The following is a 15,972-nucleotide window of genomic DNA, read 5'->3' on the forward strand; positions in this document are numbered from 1 at the left end:
CCAAATAGAAGAATTCAACTGACAACATAAACACAATCAATCATCACCGTAAGTGCAAAAGGTGGTGGCACACACAATCAGCGGACCCATCAGTGGATTCACTCATTTCAAGAAGTCGGGCTGCATTGGACGGAATGAAATTGTTGCAATCTCCCTTTTGGCTCAGTGAGCCTGGTGCATCACCAGAGGAGGAGAGGAGTCGTGCGAGCCCGGCTTGAAGATGGACACGTAGATTATAGCGTGTTCTCTCCCACGTTTCCTCGACTGGCAACTCATTTTGTTGTCCTTCACCAAGCCCCGCGGCTCCGCTCCACCGCCGCTCCGGCTGCCGCTTCTGTGTTGGATTCATTTCACATGTTCATGTAGGAAAGACCCGCCTGGTCACAGCTGAGGAGGAGGAGGAGGAGGAGGAGGAGGAGGAGGAGGACATTTCGGAACAAAAAGGCAGCGGCCCCTCACGTTCAAAGCCGTCCAATCAGATGACCTCACTACCAGTTGGGTGCACTGGTGACGGCTGCGAGCTGCGAGCGGCAGGTGTTTGTGTGTGGGTGACTCGTGAATTGTGTGACTGGCCTTTGGAGAGTCGACGATCGACTGTTGGATCTTCTTACCAAATTTGCCAAAACCAATCAAAACCAACCCCCAATGAACGCTGAGTTTGCCTCCGTTTAATAGGAAAAGTTCTAAAAAAAAATAAAATAAATAAAAAAAAAAGATGTTGAACTGTTAACACGGTGATTCTCATTGCAACATCATTTTTCTAGTCCGATGTACAGGCAGCAATGTGATATCGTCTCTCCTCCAACACAGACATCTCCACATTAATAATAATAAATGATGCCGATGATCATCGAGTACATTTTGCTTCTTTTTTCTGCAATTAAAAGAAGAGGATTAAATATCCTTTTTTTTTTTTTTTTAATGATCTATATCATCTATATCTGTATGAGCAGACCAGCAAGACACCGTCAGTATTTCAGTGCAAACGCAGTTGGTCTCCAGCACGCAGCCCTGCGTAGCTCGCAGCGCTGGGTGGGCCTCTGCACTGGACCCAGGCCACCAGGATGTGTTGTGTAGAAGATGAATTGGCTGAGATTTAGAAAATCCTACGATGGACTTTATCATTGTGTTTGACATAATGCCCAGTCATAAGCTGATGGCATCCACATAAAGTAAAATTATAAAGATAAAATATTTTATTATAAAGGGGCCATATATATATATATATATATATATATATATATATATATATATATATATATGTATATATATATATTTTTTTTTAATAAAAAGCACTTATGTTGGCCAGTTTCTTTAGAGAGATTGAGAAAAGATGCAAAATGTTTAAAAATTGTATTGATGATTTTTGATTTGTGGTCAAATGATTAGAAATACTTATTTATTCTCATCTTAATATCTCTTTTCTGTTGGTGTTGTTTTTTTTGTTTTTTTTTAATTATTTGTGCTGATTTCTAAAAACCTAAAATTGGTACACAGCGTACGGAAAAGACACCATTAAAAAGAAAAAAAATCTCACAATTCTGTCATCCATACAAGATAATCTGTCACATCTGAAGAATTTATTGTGAAGGGACAAAAAGAACGACGCCACCGAGGCTGCGGTATCATCCGACAGAGCTCTTCCACAAACAGCATCTTGATGTGTTTCAGACTGGAAATCACAGGTGTGAGTAACAACATAATGACGGCTTAGGGCAATACACAAATATATGGGACGAGAGAGGAGGGGGGGGGGGGGGGGTTGCTAAGAAACAGCGACGTCTCTCCCAGTCCAGCAGCCGTGGAGTGGATCTCTTGACCCGCTCGAGCCACACGGCCGGCGTTTCAACACAACATTCATCCATCGCCATCACGCACGGCCCGCCCCTCTGGGTTTGGCTACCATGTTTTTTTTATTTATTTATTTTTTTTATCATTTCTTGTACATTCTCTTGATACAGAAAACATATTTTACAAAACTAACAGAAGGTCTGAGGTCATCGGCCCCCCCGACACAGAGAAGTGACAGCGTGAGCACTGAGATAGAAACTGAAGGAGGGGAAACACAGTTTGGACGATAAACAAGTTTGAACACCGGTGAGCTGAGCAGCAGTCAATGTTTCTATATGGCAGTGATTAAAAAGAGACAACCTCAGTCTGTTTTTATCCCCCCCCCACCCCACACACACACACATTCCCACCCAACGTGATTTGAGAGGTGCTGAAAAAGATCTCGACAAAGACAATCAGGCGTGTGAGATCTGTTTTGAAGACACGCACGCACACACGCACACACACACACACATACACACACACACGCACACACACAGCCTTAAACCAATTAAAATGCAATAGCATTTTATCTTTTTTTCATCAGCCTTTCATTAACACAGCTAGACGGCTCCCAAATATTAACAAAATAAAATGTGGAATTTGGTCCAAAGAAGCATCCGTGCAGGGGAATTACACGTCTTGCCAAGAGTACACATGAAATATTTATCATCAATTATCTTTCAAAACAAATAAAAATAACAATAATAATAATAATAATGATAATAATAGTAACAAATAATCTGAAAATGCCTGAAAGCAGTCCCACCGCCTGTTAAAGGCTGAGTTCCCACACTGGAAATCCCAGACGTTTGTATCGCAAACACGATATGGAACACAAATTGTAACCAGCAATAAGTTTTTTTTTTTTTTTTGATGCCTTAGTTCAGGACATTACCAACTTGCACACTGAGATCCAGCAATATCATCACGTGGAAAGATACAGCAGATGGAAGTGAGGCCCCTTTAACCTTTAAAAAAATAAATGTAGAGAAGAGGAGAGCGCCGGACCTGACCAGTATCCCCCGACGCACACGCGTGTGTCAGCACCATCGTACCGTCCACCCAGATTCTAGGACACATCTTTCAATGGGATAACGCTGTCCACTGAAAATATAGCTCTCACACAATGCACTGGCACCTACAGAGTGAGAACAACTTTGCTTTGCTCAAGTAAAAATTTGCCGAGAGACACAAGACTGAAGCGGGACATTCACATAGACAAACCACATCTTTGTGTTACAATGTTTAGCTTTCATTTTTGCCTTTATTGTACGGCAAAATGGTTGACGTGAGGGCTTGACCTGAATGGCTGACGATCCGTTAGTTGTATTCCTCGTGCATCTGATCCATGTGTTCAGACAAGCTGTTTGTCCTCTGTGTGGAGTAAGACCTCGAGCAATTGGAGTCCATTAAAATAGCCTGGAAGACAGGAAATTAAAGCAAACACCATTATTTCTCTCAGTTCCTACAACAAAGAGCGGTCGTTTCGTGATGGATTCCAGTCCAGCGTGGCGCTTCCATTTGTGAGTTCAGAACCGCGGCCATTGGCTCACACGGGCTTTGAACAACAGGGTTGCCACTTAAAGTCTGAGCAGAGACAGTGATTGCTTTTATTATCGTGTTGTTGTTGTTGTTGTTGTTGTTTGTTGTTTGTTGTTTTAAAAATCTGAAAATACTTTAATCAGCCTGAAACTCACCAAAAGGACCGTCCTGTCGTAGCTTATGATGAGACAGGGTGGCAGGATGCAAATTATCAACATGTGCAAAGATTGGGGGAAAATGTAAAGGCCACAAAAATATAGATTTAAACAGTCCAAAACTCACCATTAAAATAACGTTGACTAACTTCAATAAGCCGGTCAACCTAATGATACTGAAAGGTTATTAGTTTCCTCATCTTGTATTCTTGTCATCTTAGTCTTAGTCTTAGTTTTAGAAAGCCTTCAGTCTATGGCAGCTGGGAGAGGCTCCAGCAGACCCCCGCAACCCTGAGTGCAGGAGGAAGTGGCTGTAGAGGATGGATGGACAGATGGACGGATGGATGGATTAATGGATGGATGGATGGACGGATGGATGGACGGATGGACGGATGGATGGATTAATGGATGGATGGATGGATGGATGGATGGACGGATGGACGGATGGATGGATTAATGGATGGATGGATGGATGGATGGATGGACGGATGGATGGATGGATGGATGGATGGACGGATGGATGGATGGACGGATGGATTAATGGACGGATGGACGGATGGATGGATGGATGGACGGATGGATGGATGGATGGGTGGGTGGATAGATGGATGGACGGATGGATGGATGGATGGGTGGGTGGATAGATGGACGGATGGATGGATGGATGGGTGGGTGGATAGATGGATGGACGGATGGATGGATGGATGGGTGGGTGGATAGATGGATGGACGGATGGATGGATGGATGGGTGGGTGGATAGATGGACGGATGGATGGATGGATGGATGGATGGACGGATGGATGGGTGGATAGACGGATGGATGGGTGGGTGGATGGATGGATGGGTGGGTGGATGGATGGATGGATGGGTGGGTGGGTGGATGGATGGACGGATGGATGGATGGATGGATGGGTGGGTGGATAGACGGATGGATGGATGGATGGACGGATGGATGGGTGGGTGGATGGATGGATGGGTGGGTGGATGGATGGATGGATGGACGGATGGATGGATGGATGGATAGACGGATGGATGTACGGACGGATGGATGGATGGATGGATAGACGGATGGATGGATGGACGGATGGATGGATGGATGGACGGATGGATGGATGGGTGGGTGCACGGATGGACGGATGGATGGATGGATGGATGGATAGATGGATGGACGGATGGATGGATGGATGGATGGATAGATAGTTATATATACTAACTTTACGTGCTGCAATCTTTGTAACTTACAATTTTCTCCTCTTGTGCTGGGGGGTTCCTCAGGAAAATACAAAGGGGCGCAAATAAAATGTCCACAATTCCGATGATGGTCATGACCCACGGGAAGCCGATGGTTTCAGCGATGGATCCTCCTATCGACGGCCCTACACCAGGCAGAAGCAGAGTGCACGTTGCTTTCATTTGTAGCGTTTGGCTTGAACGCCACAGTGATGACAATGATGTGTTTATTTTCCTTGTCCCAAGTCAAGTTAAGTTAAGTGTATGTTAAGTTGAGTTTCAGTTAGCTTGTTTGCACTCTGCTTGCTTGATCTGTCAAGCAGCAGCTTCTTTGTGTGCTGCCTCGCTCATGTTTCTCCTCTCAGATTGTTGTATTTCTGCTCGTGTCTCTTGTTGCAAGATGGGTTTTTTTTTATTTATTGATCTGGTCAGTAGACGAGGACGGAAGACAAGCAGCCGTAACAGATCAGTGCAGAAGCCAGAAACCGTATCATGGACTGGGATCAAACCAGAGTCCTCAGCGAGGAGAACAAGCGGTCGGGCTCTGTGACAGCCGCTGATAAAACACTGCCCACTGGCACACGACACCGCCGTGAGACCTTCTGAGAAAGGCTGACGGTTGTCAAACACATTAAGCAACAACATTGTGTTATTGCATTGTTTTTCCTGAAGTAGTGCAGTCTTACTTTTTGGTTTTTTATTGTGTTGCTTCATGACATTCTTTGACTTACCCAACGCAAAGCCCATGCAGAAAGCCACATCAGCAATGGCATACACGCTTCCATAGACAGACACGTGGCGCAGGTCCACCAGGTAGCCCATGATGGGCATCATTGAGGAGTCCACCATGCCTTCGACGCACCACAACAGTGAGAGACGTCAGGTGTTCGCCCAGCGGTTATTTCAGAGAAGATACAAGTTCGCACACCTACCGATAGCAAATCCAATGCCGAAATTTGGAAGAATCAAACCGTAGATGTTTGTTGCAAATGGCACCTACGACAGGAAAAAGACGATTGGTAAAGTTCAAAGCAGGTCAGCCTTTGTGAAGCAACAGGCTGGAGAAGGTTGAAAATCAACAGGCCCCGAGAGAAACAACAGCGCCGTCGCTTCTCACCACAACATGGTTGTTACTTCATATATGACAACGATCAACGTCGCATATTTCTCCACTTAATGACCTCTCCATCACATGGCACTCCAACACATGACAACCAAAAGACCAGGTTCTGACAGCCTGTTTCATTGGGCTGTACGAAACACATGTTTATATACTTACACAAATCACACTGACCCCGACCAACATGATTCCTATCAGGGCACAAAGCCACCTGCAAGGAAGAGAGGAGACGTGAGTGCTTGCAGGTCAACCGCTTCACACACAGGTTTGATTGGTGGGGTTGAAATTGACCTGTATTTATTATTGCAATAATCATTTCAAAACAATGTTACGGTTAAAAATGTGGGCTGTAAAAATCAAATGCACGTCGTGTTTTATGTGTGTAGTCTATGTTATAATAGTAATAATAATAATGATAATGATGTTTAATCATCATGGGATTCAGGCGCTCCTTGTTTGCTGAGTTATACAGTTTATCATATTTTAGAATCACCTCGAGACGAGAGCAAAAAACACAACCTCTCCATTGTCAAAGTGACTGTGGCTCCCACAACATTGTGCCAATACTCCAGAAGATGAACGTGAAGCACCTGCTGCGCAGCCAGAGTGTTGCTTCCAGGAACAACAATCATGTGCAGATAACACACGCAAGACCTTTCAAGTATTGATAACGTCAGCAAATGTCACTTGGCGCAGGACGTCTGCTGCTTTTCTAGACACCTTCAAAACAACGACGACAACAACAACAACAACTACTAATGGTCTTTATCAGGAATTGCTTTTCCCAGATGAGTGAGCGTATACAGGCTGCACTCTGCACCCAAGCCCGTGTTTAAATGCACTGAGTTCACACTGCTTTGAGTTTTCATCATGCGCTATAGGATATATGCCTTTTGGAAATGTTGCAAGAAATGTCACTGTTGCTGTTGTTGTGCTTGTTTATGTGTTTTATTATTATCAGTTATATTTTGGGGTTTTATAAATCAAATGAAATGAGAAAAATATCACATCTAATTTCGCGCCAAAAAACAACAACAACGACAACGACAACAACGACAACAACAACAACAACAAATCCACAGTGTGGGAAGAAGAACCGGGACAATAATCCTGGACCTACCGTCCAATCCTGTGTGCCAGTGTAGCAAAGATGTTGGTTCCAATAAGATAAGAGACAGACGCTGGTAAAAAGGCCACGCCTGCAGAAGCACGCACACGGGTACGCACGCACACACACACACACACACACACACACACACACACACACGCACACGCACACGGGAGAGAGATAAAAAGACAAGTGAAGGTGTGGTCAGTCTTTCATTATAAAGAGATTGCTATCACTCCTTATCACTATGATCACAATACACCCTCCACTGTCTGTAATGAAGACTTGTCATTTTACTTGCACTTTATGACACATTAATATCCTGTCCCCCTTTATTGCTACTGGCTTACCTTCACCGTCTGGAGTAATGAAAAAAAAAAATGATGAAAGACGAAGGAAGGCGATGTGCATATCACAACACTGTGATTTGTGCGCACGTATATGCACACACACAAGGGAATAAGGCCTGGTTTTGTTAGTTACTGTTAGTAAAGTGTGAGACTGGGGCACGAACACCGACGGCTTCGCTCGGCGCTGCATGAGGTGCGTGACATGCAAGGACTGGGTGAAAGAGCGGGTGAATACCTAGCTGCCATTTCTCCGCGCACATCGTCTCCATCATCCAAATAGGCAGCGTCGGCTCCATCATGGCTATGGCCATGTTTCCAAAGCAAATGGCACCTGTGCAAGAAGATGCAGAGCAGACACGTTGCCTTTTCCCCCCTCCAAACGTGACGCCTGGCTTGAATCTGAGCAACAAGTTCTCCATCTCTGTCTCACCACGCGCGTCCTCAGGAATGGTTTCACTTTCTTAGTTCATATTATTAATATTATTATTATTATTATTATTATTATTATTATTATTATTATTGTTATTGTTTTAAATCTTACCAGCTGCAATTATGATGTATGGATCCTTTATCAGCGTCAACAAAGGCGTCCCCTTCTGACTCTAAAATGGATCAAGAAAAAAAAAAGACTTCTAATTTCTGCAATTAAAATAAGACTGTTGGTGGGGTGGAGTTTTGCTAAAAAAAAAAAATAAAAAAAATACAAAGCACTTTTTGATAAGACATGGCGCATAGCACATTTAAAGCCAAGCCAAGAGACCTCCTGAAAATAAAATGAAGCCATCTTGAACCACTATCGTCAAAATAATTGGATATCATTTTAGATTTCCAATACAATTTGCTGCATTTGTTGACATCTCACACTGTGAAATATTTTTCCACGTCCATCATGGACCAGTCTGATATGGATTATCTCCAGGTAGAATTTGAATTTCACATTTATCCAGCAGCAAACCTCAGAGCTGACAAAGTGTCTATGTTATCCCCATAATCATAAAAAAAGAAGAAGCAAGAAATGACTCCAAACTCACCTCTGGTTCCACCTTTGTGGGCTGGAGAACTAAGATTTGCAATGCTGTAAAGACAAACATGTAATGAACTTGTGGTGGACCAACTTGCAGGCCATACTGTGTAATGGAATTATTGTTATTGCAGTATAATTGATAACAGGGAGATTGTGACGGTACCTCCATCAAACAAGGCTAGAAAAGCCAGGATCAGGAATGGAGCCGTTTTCCCAACATATTCATACATCACACTACCAAATGGGGGCCCAACTGCAAAGGACAAAGGAATTGTTTATTGGCTCATGTATAAAGAAATGACATGACAAGAAGATAATCATAGAAAAATGATAAAAGACGATATCAGAAAAAGTTATAGAATTATTATTTTCCTGCTTAAAATACCATTTAAACATGTATAAATGTGTTTAGAAATTATAAAAAAAATTTTTTGTTAGTGTTAGCATTAGCATGCAGCTGATTTCCCAGTAGATTATTATGTGTATTGTTTGGAATTAGAGTTTGAATTGATGATTTTTGTTTTCTGTTATGACAGCCAAATAATTAATAAGAAAATTCTTATCTGGTACAGTAGTTACAATAACACAGTGAATCTATACCAAAGTGACTAAAATGTACAGAACACTGTCAAAAAAAAAGAAAAAAGATTCCACCGTGTGTACACTTACCCAAGACCCCCAACGCCAGACCTCCCAAGGCGATTCCAATTGCATGACCTCTCTCTTTATCATCCGTGTACACACTGGCAAGCAATCCCATTCCTAAAGACAAAGGCCTTATGAAATAATACCAGCGTCCATCCACCTGCTGCTGCTCCGCTACCCCCCGTCACAGTTCAGAGCCCCGTGTTGGAGATGCATCCGTCATTTATCAGTAACGTCCTCATGTACCGCAGCATGTCTTGTGCAGGTGAGGAGAGGGTGAGCCATTGATGACTGCATTTATTTTACATTTATTGTGACTCACACGCAGTATCACTGAAGGCTTCCTATGCAACATGGTGAGAATGATCTCCAAGAGAGGGGGAGGGACCTACCAGCCACGGAGGAGCAGGAAGAGCCCACACCTTGAAGAGCCCTGGCCACAAACAGCAGTGCATAGCTCGATGACAGGGCAAACACTTTGGGAGAGTCAGAGATCAGTCAGTCATCACGGATGACTGAATCACGATTTGACTTTCAAATAGAGCGTGTTTGCGGAACTTACTGATAGTGGAGGCAAACATGATGCAGAAGCCAACAAATATTGGAAGTTGGTATCCTACTCTAGGGGGGGGGGGGGAGTACAGGGGGGGAGAAAAGACAATCAATAGACAACCTTTGATCTGCTGACTCCCTACCTTGGTGATGCCAAATAGTGCAATGACTTTGATAATGAAAGCACAAAACACATACCTGTTGGTGAGAGGGCCAACAAAGGGGTTGGTAATGAGCTGGACGGTGGCCTTGGAGGCAAACAGCAGTCCCACTTTGATGTTCTCATTCAGAAGAAGACTGGACGACTGGGGGCAGTCGGTGGAATTTGCCTGCAGCTGTGCAGCACTGGGTGCTGTGGTCGACCTTCCTGTGGTGTTGGAGGTGAAAGACCTCACGCTGTTGTCGTACAAGGACACGATGCTGTGAACTTTGTCTTGAGGACCTTGCTCGTGCGGGGTGTTGTTCTTCAACGCTGCTGACTCATCCAAGCTGTACAGGTAGCTGGGAATGATGGGGACTGGCAGGCAGGGGAGACGGAAGGAGATTATTGTAATCAACACGAGAGAAAGCTCATCGTTTACAGACACTCTCAGTGATGTTCAGACAGGGCTGACACTGCTTCAGCCTGCAAACTACCGTTAAAAGGAGCAAGGCCTTTAAATGTGTGTGTGTGTGTGTGTGTGTGTGTGTGTGTGTGTGTGTGTGTGTGTGTGTGTGTGGACTATAGTATACAATAGGATGGCAAAAAATATATCCTAAATTGCCAGTCTGCTTTCTTCAGACGTGAACTATAACGACATCCGGCCTTGTGCCAAATAAAGACAAGCTATTGGCCAATATCACTCATCAACACAGATGTGAAAGTGCTCTAGAAAGCCAGAGCTAGATGTCTGTAAAACATTACGGCGCGTATAATTCACTGTGACCCAACAGGATTCATCAAAGGAAGACGACAACAACACTGATTGCACACAATCTGTCAAGCATAATTTGTCTCGCTGGATGCAGAAGAAGCTTTCAACGGGGCCATTGGACATTCCTGTTCACGACGTGGCAACAATTTGGACTCGGAAATGATTTTTAATACCCTGGACATAATTGTTGTACAGCCGACTCTGCGCCTCAGTTTGGACCAACCGTCAGATTTCTCAGAGGTTTAGCCCGCAGCGAGGCACCAGACAGGACCGCCCACTAGGCCCCATCGTTACAGAGTGGCAGCTGTCATTGGACAACGCACGAATGTCAAAGTATAGTATAGATTTTGAAATCCAATCGTAAAAAAACAGTCCTCTATGCAGATGACGTAATGCTCTCTCCCCAGAATGCACAATCCTCACCCCACAAAGTTGTCACGCTCATTGATGGTTCTTCACTCTATTGTTTGGGTGAGTTCTACTGTGTTACTGTATCACTTGCAACTTCAAACGTGCCCTTCGAGCAGCGCTTCAAGCCGGTGGCGTCTGATATGTGGGCATCAGTATTTCACCCAAGCTGTCAGATCTACCGCAACTCAATTTCAACCACACGTCTCAGAAATGTCGTTACCTAACAATAAATATTGCAGCTCAGTGAAAACCACGTTCTCTAGAAACCTGCACATAAATGTCAATTTAGAAACTAACCTGGAATTCGATGGATCAGTGGGCACAATAGAATGTTGGCAAGCATGGAACACAACAGAACAGAATTACAAATGAAGTCCTTCATATAGGAAATGAACAATGCAACCATGATGGGAGAGGACATTTGTAATTTGAACATCTGCAACTTTTAGAAGCAAGAGATAAAGACAGCCTTGTGGCCTGTGTGCCACCTGTGCTGGTGTTCTGAGGGCTGCAGCCAGCAGGAAGGAGTTCAGACAATGGTCTGCTACCAACCTGGTGAAACCAAGTCTGAACCCAAGTCATGAAGTTGTGTTCATCCGGAGTCATTCATTCATTTATCCGGAGTCCGGTTGCGGGCGCAACAGTCTCAGCAGAGATGTCCAGACTTCCATGAACCCAGTCACCTCCTCCAAGCTAATCCAGCTGGACCCCAAAGCGTTGCCAGGCCAGCCAAGAGACCTGGTCCCTCCAGCGTGTCCTGGGTCTTCCTCAAGGTCTCCTCCCAGTGGGACATGCCTGGAACACCTCTCCAGGGAGGGGTCAAGGAGGCATCCCAAACAGATGCCCGAGCCACCTCAACTGGCTCCTCTCCATGTGGAGGAGCAGCAGCTCTACTCCAAGCTCCTACCAGGTAACTGAGCTCCTCACCCTGTCCCTGAGGATGACCCAGTTCCTCACCCAGTCCCTGAGGATGACCCAGCTCCTCACCCTGTCCCTGAGGATGACCCAGCTCCTCACCCTGTCCCTGAGGATGACCCAGTTCCTCACCCAGTCCCTGAGGATGACCCAGCTCCTCACCCTGTCCCTGAGGATGACCCAGCTCCTCACCCAGCTCCTCACCCTGTCCCAAAGGGTGCCCTAGCCCAGCCACCCTGCGGAGGAAACTCATTTCGGCCACTTGTATCCGCAATCTTGGATAGTAGCTGTTGTTGTGTTTACTCTACTATTACTTTACAATGGTGTAGTGCATCTCAGCAGACAAGGAGGTTAGGTATAGCGCCACCTCTGCGGGCCCACAGCTGAAAGTGACAGCCTGGGGCCTCCAAGATCAGGCCAAGAACGAAGAGCAATAACCATCAATGAGTCCAGGCAAAGGTCAGGCAATGTCAGAAGACTGTCGACCAGCGGCGTCAATGTTGTCAGGAGAGGCGATGGACCAATCCGGATTGCTGCAGAGCAGGAAACTACAAGCAAAACACACTTTTGTCCGAGAATATGTTGAGCAGACCAAAGACACCATCTTCTCTTTTTCTTTACATCCAACAGAAGATGGAGACGAGGCTTGATGGAACACAACATCAAAACTAGTGATGGACATTGGACACATTGTCAGCCAACAGCGACTCGTCTCAGACTCCTCCCACCCATTGCAACAGTTGCCCTTCTGCCGTTACAAGCAGCAACTTCAGATAACACAACTGCATGAATGCTAACATTTAGCCAAAAGGATGCTGCATACGACAAATATTGTCCCAAATTCAGAGGATACCTTCTGTTACCAGAAGTCTGGAACCATGTTATTTTCCCCTGAGGAAAACAGAGTTTTGTCTTTAATCGTTGTTCCATTGTTGTATTTAGGCAGTTTTTTTTTTTTCTTCCATTTCTGCATGCATTTTAATGTTAAAAGTTTTATAGGCAAGATTTTCATGTTTCAATGCATATGGAAACTTGAGGTTTGGGTTGGGAGAGGGGTTTTGGACTTAGTCTAATACAGGTAGTTCAGGTAGTTTTTGGAAATTACTGAAAGTTGTAAGCCTTTTTTTTTATTTTTTTTATTTTTTTTTTTAATTATAACAGGGATTTCAATACAGGACTCGGTTTCAGCTTCATTACAGTTTAGTTAATTTTCTTATTCATGGGATTACTGTCCACTCCGTCGATCATGGAACTTGTGTCTACAGAGACGTTTTTAGCTCCAGGCTGTTTGTTTGATGTGGCGACACTGCCAAAAAGAGCTCATCAACCACACCTAAAAAAAAAATACACAAATGTTTTGCTCAAACATGCTCAATTATGTTAATTATGTGTACATGGCTGCACAGACCATGGGATGGATAGACCCTTTAATAATTCTTCACAGGAAATTGTGGTTTGTACACCAGCTGGGCATTCAGCAATGCATTCACCGTAAACAACGGGAAATAAAAACACGCATGAGGTCAAATAAAAAGAGTATTGTATTACAGGAAGAAAACCTTTCAATAGAACTCTGATTATGCAATTCTGTCACTGCAGTTTAGTTAATATTTTCACTCATGTAATAGAGTGAAGCCGCAGTTTTTATTCCTTTTAGATTATTGTTATTATTAATAATAATAATAATAATAATAAATAATAATAATAATAATAATAATAATAATAATAATTATTATTATTATTAATAATAATAATAATAATAATAATAATAATAATAATAAGCACTTGGTGATGAAGGTAAAGTAAAGACGCTATACTAACAGTATATAGATAAATAAAGTAAATAGATTTGAATCAGTATAGCTATTTTTATGAACATAATAATAATAATAATAATAATAATAATAACATTCTTTTTGTAATTGCAACGATTGTTTGATCAATCGTGTCCAGTTAAAACTGACTGGGATGGCCAATAGTCAGGTCTCATGCTGGTAATGAAGGGATGCGAGGACCTCGCGGCTGAATGATACTTTGGAAAGGAAAGCAGAATTGTGGAAGTGATATGAAGATAAGAGCATGAGCATGATGTTTTTCCAGACCAGTGGGTATCAACTGGAAACATGATGGAGGGATCCTGCCCATGCAGAAGGAAGATGCGGTGTTGCTCAGGCTTTATACAGTACACTTTATTTTATTTTATTTTTTTCCAATTGCAGGGATAAAAGTGTCACAGATGTGATTTCAATTGAAGCACAAGTGAAGATGTAGCACTCGGAGCGCAGCGAGGGAGACAGAATGACTTGCTACACTGAGACAACAGCTCATTGAACATGTCTTTGGAAAAAAAAAAAGAATTTGAATTGCTTCTAAATGTTTGGTTTAAAAACAAACAAACAAACAAACAAACAAAAAACTTTCTTGGTATGTCACATGTATGACCCAAACAAACACACGAACAAATAAATCACTGAGAGGGAATCTTACCTACAACAGTGAGCAGCATGTTATCGAGAAGCAGTGCGACAAAAACAATGAAAAGTATCAGTCTCCTTGACTGCTTCTCCTCTCTCAGCCATTTCAACAGATTGCACTGCCACAGCGCATCCAGTTTCCCCATGGTGGCTCCTTGCAGACCAGCCGACAGGCAATGAAGGACGCTTCCAGGGAAAAGACGACGGCAGTCGCGCGCTTGCTCGCTCTCTCGCTCTCTCTCTCTCTCTCTCTCTCTCTCTCACTCACTCACACACACACACACACACGCTCTCTCTCTCTCTCTCTCTCTCTCTCTCACTCACTCACACACACACACACACACACACACACACACACACACACACACACGCTCTCTCTCTCTCTCTCTCTCACTCACTCACACAGACACACACACGCTCTCTCTCTCTCTCTCTCTCTCTCTCTCTCTCTCTCTCTCTCTCTCTCTCTCTTGGTGAGGAAGGACAACTGTTGGCCAAGTCAATAATGTGTGAAGCAGTAAAGAGCAACAAGGTGAAAGCCTCACATCAGACGACAGTGACTGTTTTCTTGTCAAAGGTGTGTGTGTGTGTGTGTGTGTGTGTGTGTGTGTGTGTGTGTGTGCTGATGACGTCAATTCGCCGTCCATCGTTGGAGACTCACACCGCCATCGTCCCCTGTCAGTGGCGGATCTAGGGGGGGTGGCTACTTGGGCTCAAGCCCCGGATGGCAGTGGCGGATCTAGAGTGGGGGTGGGGGGGGCTACTTGGGCTGCACCCGCAGGGCTAGGGCCCTGATCTCCTAGAATCCTGGATCCGCCCATGTCCGCTATTGTTGCGACCAGGAGACGAGACTCGGTGTCCTGCATCGCAACAGGTGTTTGCAGTCAGCAGTCTTGACGCTGGACTCCTCTGCCGCCGTGCATGGAGATATCGACAGCGGGTTTCCAGCGCGTGGCAAACTGCAATAGTACATATTTTTATTTTTTGAAATCGTCAATATCGACAAATACAACAATAGAGTCGCACAAAAAACGAGGGGGAAACCGAGACCATTCAAATCATAATACGTTGCAACTCTGCCACCTGGTGGTTGACTTGTGGTAAGGCAGTTCGAAAAACCATAATGTAAACTGAAATGAACCTTGAAGTGAAATACATAAATGCATCAATTCTGAGTTCACGCGGACGAGTACGGTCATGGCAATTGGATGCGGTCATGTGATCATGCAATGCATTCGCATGTAAGTGCGCTGAGCTACTGTTACTGCGGTGATTATGTAGGGTAAAAGTTGGAATTTGGAGATCGAATTTGAGGTAAACTTCCAACCTTTGTGACATAAGCTTGAAACAAATATGATAAAACCCCATAGAATTACAGTTTATCCACATACCCAGTGTGCTACTGCCATCTACTGGCTGAAAGCAGCACAATCACACCGAGCAAAACTGAAGTCTTCCTCCACAATTTGAGAAACCATAGCAGTGAAGTGTGTCACTAACTAGGATTCTATTTTTGGATGTGGGCTCAAGCTGCCTTCTTCTCTGAGTGCACCGTCGCCCACACGAAAGAAAAGTTGCTCTCTTCAATCCGTGAAGTAATGCATTCTCTCGAAATGACCCAGAAACGAACTAAAAATGAATCTCTTCCCTCTCATGGTTTGGAACGCTTCCGTACACTGGAGTGGAGTGAAGCTCGCTC

At 44.0% G+C, this 15,972-nt stretch overlaps 1 protein-coding gene across 1 annotated transcript; it reads right to left on the reverse strand.

Annotated features, from left to right (window-relative positions):
• Positions 1-2,926: 2,926 nt before the first annotated feature.
• slc18a2 (solute carrier family 18 member 2) lies at positions 2,927-14,540 on the reverse strand. Its single transcript, XM_076046186.1, has 15 exons — positions 14,287-14,540; positions 9,758-10,076; positions 9,570-9,628; positions 9,400-9,483; positions 9,032-9,124; positions 8,526-8,615; positions 8,370-8,413; positions 7,880-7,940; positions 7,574-7,669; positions 7,001-7,079; positions 6,040-6,091; positions 5,693-5,756; positions 5,492-5,611; positions 4,773-4,906; positions 2,927-3,252 (listed from the first exon to the last, which is right to left on the reverse strand). Exons 1-15 carry the CDS (start codon positions 14,417-14,419, stop codon positions 3,154-3,156), a joined length of 1,527 nt encoding a protein of 508 aa, XP_075902301.1. The 5' UTR covers positions 14,420-14,540; the 3' UTR covers positions 2,927-3,153.
• Between the last annotated feature and the right edge of the window lie 1,432 nt (positions 14,541-15,972).

The sequence above is a fragment of the Nelusetta ayraudi genome, unplaced genomic scaffold (assembly GCF_046127955.1).
Source record: "Nelusetta ayraudi isolate G7.1 ecotype Tasmania unplaced genomic scaffold, CSIRO-AGI_Nayr_v1 ptg000089l, whole genome shotgun sequence".
In the NCBI taxonomy this organism is placed as follows: Eukaryota; Metazoa; Chordata; class Actinopteri; order Tetraodontiformes; family Monacanthidae; genus Nelusetta; species Nelusetta ayraudi.